This window comes from Haemaphysalis longicornis, unplaced genomic scaffold (assembly GCF_048455015.1).
Source record: "Haemaphysalis longicornis isolate Haplotype H1 unplaced genomic scaffold, Haemaphysalis longicornis Haplotype H1 scaffold_3, whole genome shotgun sequence".
Lineage (NCBI taxonomy): Eukaryota > Metazoa > Arthropoda > Arachnida > Ixodida > Ixodidae > Haemaphysalis > Haemaphysalis longicornis.
The window spans coordinates 24,082,370-24,094,793 of NW_027526335.1; the positions used below are offsets into that span (position 1 = coordinate 24,082,370).

The 12,424-nt window shown below is 47.9% G+C and overlaps 1 protein-coding gene across 1 annotated transcript in view; it reads left to right on the forward strand.

The window, feature by feature from the left end:
• The window catches only part of LOC144175172 (UDP-N-acetylglucosamine transferase subunit ALG13-like), a 57,453-nt gene that overhangs the window by 16,178 nt on the left and 28,851 nt on the right, over positions 1-12,424 (forward strand). Inside the window, exons 14-18 of the mRNA XM_077704277.1 lie at positions 837-883; positions 3,073-3,221; positions 7,845-7,935; positions 9,755-9,868; positions 10,537-10,568. Coding sequence (XP_077560403.1) covers positions 837-883; positions 3,073-3,221; positions 7,845-7,935; positions 9,755-9,868; positions 10,537-10,568 — 433 coding nt within the window. The remainder of the gene's footprint in view (positions 1-836; positions 884-3,072; positions 3,222-7,844; positions 7,936-9,754; positions 9,869-10,536; positions 10,569-12,424) is intronic.

The following is a 12,424-nucleotide window of genomic DNA, read 5'->3' on the forward strand; positions in this document are numbered from 1 at the left end:
CAATGGTGGGCTCAGTGCGGTGACAGTACTACCAAATGTTTTTGAAATCGTATACGTCCTCCTGACCACTGGAGTTGTTGCTCATTATTCTTCAAGACTGGCAGTTTTCACTTCTGGTTGTGAAAACGTGAGAATGCTTGTCGCAGTCTGTGATTCCTTTTAAGCTTAAAAATTAGTGTGCTGCCCTCCCTTCAGGGGCCGCGGGTTTTACGAATTCCCAAGTTGGCAGGTATGTGCGTAGGCTTCTGGTCAAGAGTGTGAACTCTGGGCTTAAGCTCCACTGCCGAATGAAGTGCACAACGTGACATGTGCTATGGAGGAGGCCCTTGTGATCCGGTTTTGTCTACTGAAACTTGCGTAGCTTCTGGTTTCACTTTCTTGGTGTGTCGTAATTGAGCCACAGTTCTGGGCCTTGCTTGTTGTGAATGGGCGTTATGTCGGTATTTTGTATACTCCAAATGTGCCTGAAAAAATAAGCAAGCCCGGTTCTATTTGTGATCAGTGAATGCAGTTAGTTGTGCTGCAGTGTGCACTCAGGGTACCTTCATTAGTTTTTCTGGATTTAGCAACATGACCACAATGCAAGACCACAGCGTAGATGCGACAGCTTCGTGCAGAGCTGCAAGAGACCACACATGGCAGGAAAGCCTCCATCTTCTTATTGTTTATTTATTGTTTATTGCTAGGAGCTGTCGCTGTGGCCAACTGTAATTTGCTTGGGATTGCACTGGCTTTTGCATGTCGTTCGATGTGGTAATTATCTGCTTGTATTAGTTTTCTCAATGTTGCAGGAGGCTAGGTATAATGTCGACGTGATGGGTTAATTTCTTGTGCAGAGTTGGAGTGGTCGCAGCGGAGGCTCACTCGAAAGGGAAGAGGAAAGGTGAGTTTGTGGAGATTAAAAGTGTGACCTTGCTCATTTTCGGTTATTACTAACCAACAATGAGTTTTTTGAAAATAGAAGTTTGGATGCAGCTTTTCTGCTGATGTACATTTGCAGTTTAGTAGCATGGCAGAACCTTCAGCTAATGGGGGACAGCAGTGTTTTGCAGTTACTTTGAACTTTGGAGCCAAACTGCTGAGGCAGTTGTCGTTTTCAGGCTACATTTTCTCTTCTGCCACTGTCCTTCTCTCTTCTGGCCGCGTGTTCAGCTTACCCAAATTATCCAAGGAGAGATGCTGAAGGGGTTTGAAATCTTATTTGCGGCGGCGCTATGCGGCTTAAGCAGTGGAATTCCCGATTTGAGTACATAGCAAATGTTAAAAGACTGTGTATTTGTGATGACGGGCGCAATAGAGAACATCATACGCTGTTCATGATGTCGCACTAACAACCGTAACGTCATTGCGCTGGTTTGAAATATGCTCGCATGACACCTCAGCCTTCATAATTTTAGCTTTCATCCATTTCATGGACGGTAAATATCCACTTTGTGTTTGTTCGTGTTCAAGTTGCATGGGTTAAACATACTGGAAAATCTGTGAAAGCCCTGCTGACTGGCCAGTGTGTTGTCATAGCCAGAAAATCGCTGAGGAGGGCAGTGTGAGGGAGCTAACACTTTTGAATAGGGGTGTGCGAATGCCGAATAGTAACATTCGAATCGAATATCGAATAAAATTTGGAAAAAAAAGCTGAATATCGAATCGAATATCGGATATCAGCTGTTTTTACAGGGCTCGATTTTTTATAAGGTTTTTGTGCAAAAGCAGAAGCTACTTCGCATGTTCGGGAGACATGACATTTTTTTTCAACCTGGAGAACGCACCTGGAGGAATCCAGAGCGGGCACGATACGCATTTGGGGGGGGGAAAAAAAAAAAAGAAGACTTGCACTGGAGTTGCTGTACTGCAATCACAGGCAACAACTATTCAGAGCCTCATAACTCAGAAGTGAGCACTTTGCAGGCATAGGACGTGAAAGCAACCATGGACCACGATAAGGCACTGTAGCTCGTGCTACAGTCGCTGTGGACAAGCCTGCGCTATCCACTGGGGTCTAAAAAACAAACACGCAGTAACCATACACCAACTGCATTGAAAACAGCCAGAACCGCTTTTCATTTTAAATTAACGGAAGCGCTGTCAAAACGGCGGCGGTCTATATCGGAAGCTGGCGTAACGCGTAAACATCCGGTCGCACGATTCAACATGGCGGCCAGAGTCGACGGCGACGGCTCGAAAAAAGATCTCATCGACGCAATCGCAGATTACTCTGTGCAGTGGGATAAAATTTACGGCCTCTGCAAGGCGCGCTCGTCGAAGGCGCGATTAGGATGAAACTTGCCGAGTAGACGGTGTAGCAGCAGTGCGTTAGCGTGTGCCGACATCTCTCGCTTTCGCAAAGCCAGGGAAGTTCGGAAACTCCACTTGACTATTCGAAAAATCGAATAGTTGATATTCGATTAGCGAATCGAATTATTCACGGAGGTACTGTTCGATTCGTATTCGAATATTCGAGTATTCGCCCACCCCTACTTTTGAATGAACTTTTTTCGGTTAAAGAGATGTGCCAGGAAAAAATCGCACTGTGATGGCCTACACATTCTCGCCTTCAAATCTGGTAAGGTAGCTAGGCCGCTCTCTTCAAGAGTATTCCCTTCAACAATTCTTCACTGTAATGAAAATGAGCATTAGATGCTCCTTTAGGAGATGGGCCGTGCGCATTGTGGCAGTGCTTGGCGTGTGGAGAAACGAACATGTAAATCTTAATTGCCTCGTAATGGCATAGCTATATCGGTTGTCAATAGAAGGAGGTTAGAATGGTTGGCCCCACACCCGGCGTGAGCTGGCTTGAGTTCATACCTTGGAGCAGCCTGATCTTGGTGGTATGTGATCAGCTGCGGTGGCTAAGGCGTTGTGCTGCTGAGCCCAAAGACCCGGGTTTGATCCCGGCCGCAGTGGCTTCTTTTCTGGTGGAGGGCAAAAGCAAAAATGCCCGCGTGCTCCAGGTAGTGAAAACTAATCCGGAGCCCTCTACTATGGCACACCTCATATCCCGGGTGTAGCTTCGGCACATTAAACCCCACAATCAAATCGATCAGTCAAATTGACGGTACGTACGCTTGCGTGCAGGAGTTGTCTGTGTGGGTGCCCCCTCCTGCTGCCAGTAGCAGCCGGCCCCTGATGCCACTGGAGTTCCCGCTCGGGCGTCGGCTGGACGTCAACTACCAGCTGCCCCCCCAGGCCCCCAGGGGCACGGAGCTCGTGCCATCTGAGAGCAGGTGAGCCAACGCTTGCGCCTGCTCTCTTGTCGACTACCGTAAAGTTCTGAAAGAACGCTCACCCAAACTACAGAGATATCAAGTGAAAAATACCAGATGGGCGATCTTTCGGGTCAAATGCGAAAACTATAAAGAAGTGGCCACATGGCCAACCAGAATTGCGGAGATATCAAGTAAAAAAGCCGAATAGGTTGTCTTTTTTTGTTCAAAATTGGGACATCAGTGGTGTTTGCCGCCACAGGATGTTCTCGCAAAGGGAGCTCCCCGTACTTTTGAAGATATTGAAGCTAGCAAGTACTTACGGGGTGGGCTATCCTGGGGTCTTTTAGTAAATTGAATATTTCACCTCAGAGGGGGGTGGGCGATGCTTTGGAACAGGGCGTTCTCTTGGAACTTTACGGTATATGCACACTAGTGCCTAAACCTGCTGGGCTCATCTTCAAGATGTTGCTCCTTTTCAGTTGTGTGACAGTTCACAGAACTGAAAGTTGGGGAAGTTTGTATGGGTAAATGGGTTATTGGTCGCATAGTCCTCAACAAGTTGGTTGCCTAGTGAGTTGCACATGTAGGAGGCAGGGCAGACTGCAGTGTGAATCGTTGCTTGCGAGGTGCTTTTGCTAGTCGCAGTTTTTGTTTGCGAAGTGTCAAAGCACCAGTAGGTTGTTTGGGAGCGTCACTTGCATAAATTTCTGCTCCTTTTAAGGCTGTTACCTTGGAAGAGCCTCAAGTGAAGTATCTATTCTAACGGGTACGAGCCCCCTGCATACAACTTGCAGGCTCGTGTAGAGCCACGACCAATTCAGTGGCCCCTGTGCCATGAACAAGTGGGCCTACGGCACAGAGCACACCAAGCAGGTGGTTGAACGAATGCAGGGCAAGCTCAGCAAACCTTTTCTATACAAAATGCAGCTTACAGAATGGCCAAGCATGGCAAGGTAAAAAGAATGGTTTAAAAGCCAGCCTAGAGAAAAGGGATGCAAGTGTGGCAACTGTGGTGCTATTTGCAGATGTATAAATGCATTTTTGAAACAGAGAAGCTGTGTCTGAATTAGTGAAGTTGAGCTCTCACTGTAGCAGGCACCACCACAATGAAACTGCTCTAACCACCAGTTGCGGTGGCTAGTCCATTCTGCTGCTGAGCCTAAGGACATGGGTTTGATCCCAGCTGTGGTGGCCATTTTTCTGGTGGAGGAGAGAAACGAATTTGCCTGTGTGTCAAGATTTCAGTGTGCGTCAACTATCTTCAGGTGATCAAAAGTAATCTGGAGCCCTTCACTGGGGTGTGCCTCATAGCTAGGGTGGTTTGTTTTGGGGTAAAACCCGATTTTACCTGATTTCAATGTCCAGAACTTGTCTGTGAACTTCGGAGTTAGCTTTGCTTATGGAGGATGGCCCAACGTTAGTCATGCCTTCTAACATGCTTTAGTTGCGTAGTCTACGGTGCACCGTATTTACACAATTGTAAGTCAACTCGATTGTAGGTCGACCCCCAAAAATTGCATCTCTAAAAAAAAAAAAATAAATGCACGCGCCGCCTAAAAAATTGTATCACAAAGAGAAGCTCATCTGTCAACCCACACGGCGGCTCTCCACAAGAGCCGTGCACTCGCGGTGTGCGCGGTAGATGTTAAAAAAGAAAAGCTTTTGTATAAGCACCCGAAATAACCATGTGCTGCAGGTTGAGCGGGAAGAATACATTCGCTGCGAGATGACAACCATCGAAGCAACTGGCAGCGGCCACTGCCGCGTGATACCAAGACAAACATGGCGGGTGACGGAAGCGGCCGCGCTCGATTTACTTTTGAGCGACTAACCTCCCACCATCGCGCTCGGAAGTGTACTGAACAATTTGATATGATTTGGGCTGCGTTAGTGCCGCACATTGAATCAAGGGATTCGCTAATACTCATTTTGTTTATTAGAGACGAATAAAATGCTTCTTGACGCGTTTTTGCACGCGATTCGTGTGCGCTGGCATTGCGCGGGAGACTTTTTGACGCCTGCGTCAACGATTCCGCGCATGCGGCAGCTTCTACTGCTTTTAACTACCTCGGTATGACGCTTGACGAGCGCGGCAGTGGGAGGAGCCTGAAGACTTGCCCCAATGGGGAGGTGCGCTCTTCATGCCGGCAGTTTGAAAGCGCTCGGGACAGCCGGCTGGTGCCGCCGGAAATGTTTAGGCTTACCACGGTGGCGGATATTTGATTGGCGCTTTCCCTAGCGGCGCGGATGATGCTTTATAGTGTCGTTTTCGACCACACTATCAGCTCCTTTCCTGCACAAACGCCTTCGTTTGTGCCTTCAGTGATATCTTAAAGAGTGGTTAGAAGTGGTTGCTGGAGCTACACGCACCTCTTCGCAGCTGGTGACGCCGCCATGTTGCCGCCGCTAATCGCGTAGCGCGCAACATGTGGGTGGTATTCACGGCAGCGTCAGCGCGGCACATTTTTGCGAGCAGAAAACGCCACATGCAGTTCATACTTTAGACCATAGCCATGGGAACGAGGGTGTAAAGCTGTCCCCACCTCGTAGCACCCCCGATTTCTCATTTCTCTTGCCGTTACTAGTGGTAGACGGTTCGATTTCGATTCTAAGTCGACCCCCCAACATTGGATTGTCAAATTTGAAAGAACGGGCCGGCCTACAATCGTGTAAATACTGTAAGTTCATAGACTCTTGCAAACCTTAGATGGACGTACACGAAGCCATGTTGAGCTCCGCATGCACTGAAACCGCTGTTCAATAGAAAAAATCCAAGGGAACAACTTGTTTTTTGGAATTCTGTAGTGAAACACTGCCATTCACGAGACACGAAGGAAGGCCTGTTATCTAATCCCCTTCGACTCTGCGTGTGAGGCATGACCTTTCAACGGTGGTGGTGCGTTTTGCTCACTGGGGACGAAGGGAGATAACTCCGCATGTATGAAACCTCCAGATGTAGTCCAAGAATTGCGTTCCTGGTTCTGAGTAGACTATAGTGCACGGTAGAACACCTAATATAGTTAATGTGAGTACTGAGTGTTTTCATTGTAGGCTCTGAGAAGCAAAATAAAACGTGCCTTGACCAGAACCTTGTTCTTGCTTTTTTGCCGTGACTCCGTTAAATCGGAAGCGCCGTACGAAATTACCGTAAAAACCCGCGTATAATACGAGGTTTTTTTCCAAATTTTACTCTGTTAAATTTGTGCCTCGTATTATATGTGGATCCCAAAGTTTTCCCCCGAGAATTTGCACTTTCGGTTTCAGCGGAGGGAGCGCCATCTTGCTGTGGTGTTAGCTGGCTGCTGCTTCTCTCAGCCGGCGCCATTTTGATTGTTTTGACTACGCGAAGGATCTCGGCACGTTCACCGCAAGTCTATCAAGATGTCGGGTGCACTAAAACAGTATTCGGCTGCAATTAAAAGAAAAGTTATTTTATGTGCCGAGACCATCAGAAATTGCGCTGCAGGACGGCAGTTCGGCGTTACCGAAGGCAGCATTCGTGGGTGGAGAAAGCAACTGGTGCTTGACTGGATAAAGTTTGTGTGGTGTCGGCAGCCTGGAGCACTGTTGGGGATTCCCGTCAGTGCTCGTGTTGGACGCCTTTCGCTGCCACCTGGCCGATTCCGTGAAGAAGTTGTTGCACGAACCCCGCACCGAACTCATTGTCATGCCAGGAGGAATGACATCCCAGCAGCTGCAACCGCTAGACATTTGCATCAACAAGCCTCTCAAAGACTGCATCGGGTCCTGCTACCAAGAGTGGATGAGGACAGGATACCCGTAAGTGACAGCTACCGAATGGCTGACGCGGGTTTCTCCAGCGGTGCTTTGTGGCTGGATCGCGGATGCGTGGGCCAGCATTCCAGAGGAGCTCGTCAGTCGCTCTTTTAAGAAATGCGGCATCTCGAACGCCCTTGATAGCACTGAGGACCACTTTCTGTGGGAAGACATTTCCGACAAGGCGACTTCAGCAGACAGCGGCAGCGACCCTGACGATGACTAAACGGACGTCGGGAGACGGTGCCAGCGAAAACTGACAAAGACTGAACGGTAACTGCAGTGCAAATAAATGTTTTATGTGCTCTTTACCTCGCATTATATGCGGATGGAAACTTTTTTTCTGATTTTGATGTCCCCGAATTACACCTCGTATTATACGCGGGTTCGTATTATACGCGGGTTTTTACGGTACTTCGTAAAAACGGGATAAAAATACATGCATTTAGCAAAATTTTGATAGCAAACCTCAAAAAATTCGCGATATGGGGAATTTCGTTAAATCTGGGTTTGTTATATTGAGGTTCAACTGTAGAGCATACAGAGTGAGGGAGTGTAATCCTTCCGTGTGGAGTCAACGTATACACACACATTCCTCACTGCTTCGATTAGTTAGCTAAGTGATATGGGCCCGTGTGTAATGTTCTCTTCTCTCTCCTGCCTGCTAGTTCTACAAGCATAAAGCTGTGGTGAAATAATTGGACCTGAGATACAGGTGCTGTCTACAAAAGTGGCCCATTAATGCTTCCATCACTGAGCAAAAAAAAAAGGACACCGTGAAACAGTGTTCTTGCTTGCGGCCCTACATGCAGGGCTTGTGTGCTAAGGCTGCGTTTTTTTGTCCCTCCCGTGGCCGTGCATCAGGTTCGGGTTTTCTGCGAGCCCGCCACCTACTCCTGTTGTTGAGCACGGCCGGACAATTTGGAGCCCCCTGAACCCCGCTTCACTTCAGCAGGTACCTATTTGTGCAATCTTATGTGAGGCATACGGATGCACTGAGAGATGTCATTTTGTTATCTGGAAATGAACGTTACCTTTGGTCCTTTTGACGAAGTTTGAGTTTAGAAGCATGTGTCGTGCGAGATTAGATTGCAAAATTTTCAATGGTGTATGGGGAAGGGGACAGAAAATGAGGACTGAAGCTTTGCCTCATCTTTGCTGTCGTTGAACATGTTGCATCAAAATGTGTATGTAGCAACAAAGTTGCAACCTGCCCTCAAAGGTATGAACCCTCGCATTTGGCATTTTTCTATTAATTTTTTAATAGCCCATTTCGCTGTAATGAGATTTCAACACTAGCCATCTGCTTTTTTTATGGTGTGCAATGTTATTTTTGTTTTAAATGAGCAAGTTGACCACCTTTGTGTGATTGGAAACTCCCGTCCTGTAATAAAAGCCGAACAGGAGAAACTAGTGCATTGCTCAATCAGTGCACAATGGGTTCATGTCTCATGGCTAGAAAGGCCGTTGGGGTTTTCTTGCTGGTTTAGGTGACTTGGAGATCATAGTTGCCTGCAACCTTACTTCATGTAGGGCCGCCACAGGAGCGTTCAACTGAACTTTTTTTGCGCAAAAGAAATGGTGACCGCAAATCTAATAGACGAGAAGGCATTTGAAAGGAAAGCTTTCTGATACATTATCATTATCATCGTTGTCGTCGTCGTAATCTGCTGCCAAACGCGGTTGCCATCTAGTCAAACGACATGTTGTCGTGACCTTACGCCGCCGGAATGTTTTGCCATGGCACCGACAGGACAGGCTAAACCTTGTGCACTGTGGGCATTCCTTGCTACAAAGAAGACTGCGTGATAACTGGCTCAGCAGCAGCTCAACTGGCTCAATATCAGGACACACATTGTTCTATCCCCGCCTTTGCCTCGATATGGCGCAAAAGGAGTGTGAATCTTTTTTTTTGGGGGGGGGGTTGTGTGCTGCCATTTAGTTAGTTACACAGGGGTCAATGCATGGACTGCAATACAATACACCGCTGCGCATTGGGGGCGAAAAGCTCACTCATTAGTGAAGCGGTGCTTGGCATGCAGAGCTCTGGTCGTGCGTGGACTGTCGTGCACGGGCTTGAGCATGGACGAGTTGGTTGTGCTTCTCTGGTAGTGACGTTACAGGATCTCAACTGTAAATTCGTCAGTGTAACTGTTAAGCAAAGCTGATGTTGCCAAGGTGCTCAAGGGGCTGGCATGCACCTACTGCTCAGTGTTGTATTGTGTGTACGTAGAAAAGATTAGCACAAAATGAATTGCCATTCAGTATAGCAATTTTAAACAAGTTGACTCTTACCGTCATGAGAATGTAAATGTCACAAGAACTGTTTCACCTTGACTGGCATGGCCGACCCCTAAAGAGCAGCAACAAGGTGCAGCTGAACCTTGACTGGTTCCCCTGCACCTTTGTTGCTGTTCTTTAGGGGTTGGCCATGCCAGAGGTCGTTGTGTCCAAATGCAGTAAAATTGCATTCTGTCCATCCGCTACATGGCTCGAGTACTTGCGTATACTATGTGACAGCAGTCCTAGTGTACGACATGAAGACAGTACAAGGCGTGTATCTATGGCCCTTTTATGTTCTTTTATCGCTGGTTTCCCCGTAAGAAAGTTTTGCTCCATACTGGCAAATTGAAATTGCCTTATTAGCAAAGAAATGGTGAGACGTGCAGTACTACCAGTTATTCATTTATAAATACACTTTCATTGTTTTTATTTTTTTATATTACTGGTGAAATGTTTGTGGGGCTAAAAGTTGTAAAAACCATGTCTTCCAGCCATTCCCCTACCCAGACAGTACGAGATACGAGGCTCAAGGAAGCTGGGACTTCAAGCCTCAGCCTGGCAAGTGTTTTTGTCTATTCTCTCTCATATTACGAATGAGGGTATTCGTTTCCTTTCTGTGGTCCACTGTTTAAGCTACCTGAAGAAACCTATTTGAATTGATGATGATGGTGGTGGTGGTGGTGGTGGTGGTGGTGGTGGTGGTGGTGGTGGTTGTGACAGTTGTGTTTGTTGGTAGTGCAGGGGCTACGCGGCCAAACCGAACTAAGGAAGAACTGAGTCATTTAAAGCGAGGAAATCACAACACCACACATCTCTACAAGCTGTTGGCTAACGTGCGGGATAGCAGAGGATCCCGGCTAGTTTTGCTAGAGAAAGTGCTACGTGCCATACGCTGGCCCCAGCGGAATCCGAAGACTCGCGCGAGGGTTCGGGTGCTCACACGAGGTTGACAGACTCCGGCAATCCAAAGTATGGCTTTATTGCCTGGCAGATATGGGGCATATACCAGACAACACTACTATCGCTTGCGGGGAGACAGTGGTTCTGTCCGCTCGCTCAAGCCGCGGGACTCAGACCTCGATATCTATCATCACAGCCGCGGGAGCGGGGGAGGCATCCCTTGTGACCGGTCAGGCAGAATCTTTTAGCAGAGTCCCATGGAGCCAACTGGGTTCCCAAAGATTGGGGCATTGGGAGTAGGTACTGCCCAAACCAACTGACACCGGCCGAATCCCCCAGCAGACTCCCTGCGGGACGCTCGTTCGTCCCGCAGGTCGGCTCCGGTGGAGAGGAGGTCTTCCCCAGGTTGGGGACAGGGTGGCGTGAAGGAAGGCGGAAAACTGGTCCTCCTTCTCCCTCGCCCTTACACACACGTGCACGGCGAGCCGGTTTGGCACGTTGCATGGGTCACGAAGAGGTCACGACTCACGTGATGTGCCGGCTGCCCAAAATGGCGGCTCCCAGCTTGCGAAAACATGTGCAGGTGCGGCGTAGGGAAACAAGCGTCCCCACAAAGCATGCTCACGTTTGTTGCTGTAGCTGTAATATTGTGGGATGAGAAGCAGGCATAAACAGGCGATGTGACAGTGCAGTTGGAGTGCGAGGTGGAAAAGGGACAGTTTGAGAGCTGTGACTGCAGATTTGGATGTGTATTGCAAGGCGATGTAGCTAGCGGCACAATTGTGTATTGATTTAAAGTCTGTGTTCAAATAACCTTGTGAGTGATGCTAGATTGACGAAGCATATTATTCAACTTTGGGCGCACAAAAGGGAGGTAGGCCGGTTCTGTTTTATTTCACATTTCTGTTGCACATTTTGTATTGCTCTGAAGATAGCCAGCCGTGTGTACTTGATGCCTGTGAGCAAATAGTGTCAATGTTCGGTACCCACAATTTCTTAGGAGAGTGTCTGATGAACCACGAGGTGTTTATGATTTGTGGCTGAGCTCAGAAACTGAGTGAATGCTGTGGGCATGGTAGGTAGTGGTATACTTACGAGTAAATGCAATTAGCTTTCGGTACGGTGCCCATAGGCCATCGGACGCAGAGCTCCAATGACTTCAAACCTCCCGCGAGAACTCAAAATGGCGGCTTGTGGACAACTATTGCCGTCTGGTGTATTTATTGGCAACTCCTTTTTCAATTTGTTTTGTTTGTTTATGTTTCAAGAGTGGAGGCCGCGTTGCGAGCAAAATTTGAACCCAAGGTAGCTCGGAGTTGGGCGGAAGTGGTGTCCAATTCACGCTGCCCCCTGCACAGGCTGTCTACCGTTGCTGAGACTCCGACAGCTGCTGCTGCTGATTTTTCTGACCCAAGCAGCAGTAATGACTCCAGCAACGATGTGAGATCATCAGATTTCAGTTCCCATGAGGCAGGTATTTGAGTATATGCCCCCCTCTTTGCCCCTGGATCCTGCACACCACCAGCCGAAAAGGATCGAGAAGAGAAGGAATTGCAAGATCTGCTACGAAAAACGAATTCACAAAGCAGAACGAATGTCTTCTGCTCTACTTGCAATGTTTACCTGTGCTTTCTGCCATCGCGGGACTGCTTTGCCGAGTGGCACAGCCGTCAAAGCCACTAGATTGGCGGACTTTCAAAAATCCAGAACCATCCCCAACTTTCGGGGCCACGCGCCTCCGAAGACGCCTAGCGCCCTCCGCGGCGGCAGCCCTTGGTGGCGAGTGTAACTGAATGGGGGGAAGCAAAAAAAGAATCGTAGCTCTTGAACGGCAGCAGGTTTTTCAAAAGGACTTCATGAAATACCTAAAATTACTTAAAGCGCACTCGTGGGGAGAATTAGAGCAGTGTAAAGCATTAATTACTGGTTCCGCGAACCTAAAGTTTTCAAACCGGGGCTCTTGATTTCTTATTTGTTTCGCAATACTAGCAGTTACACTAGTGCTGCACATAAGATTTTCAAAAAGGCCTTTGCGAGATACCTAAAACTACGTAAAGCGTACTCACAAGTAAACTTTCAGCCCTGAAGAGCATAAATTGTGGGTTCCTCGCCCCACTAAAGTTTTCATATTCTCAGGGCGAGCTCCTTGATTTCTTCCTTGTGTCGCAATGCTGGCGCTGAAAATTGAGATTTTTCAAATTGCCTTCGCGAAATATTTAAAACTACGGTACTTAACGCGCACTCACCGGAAAGATAACCCT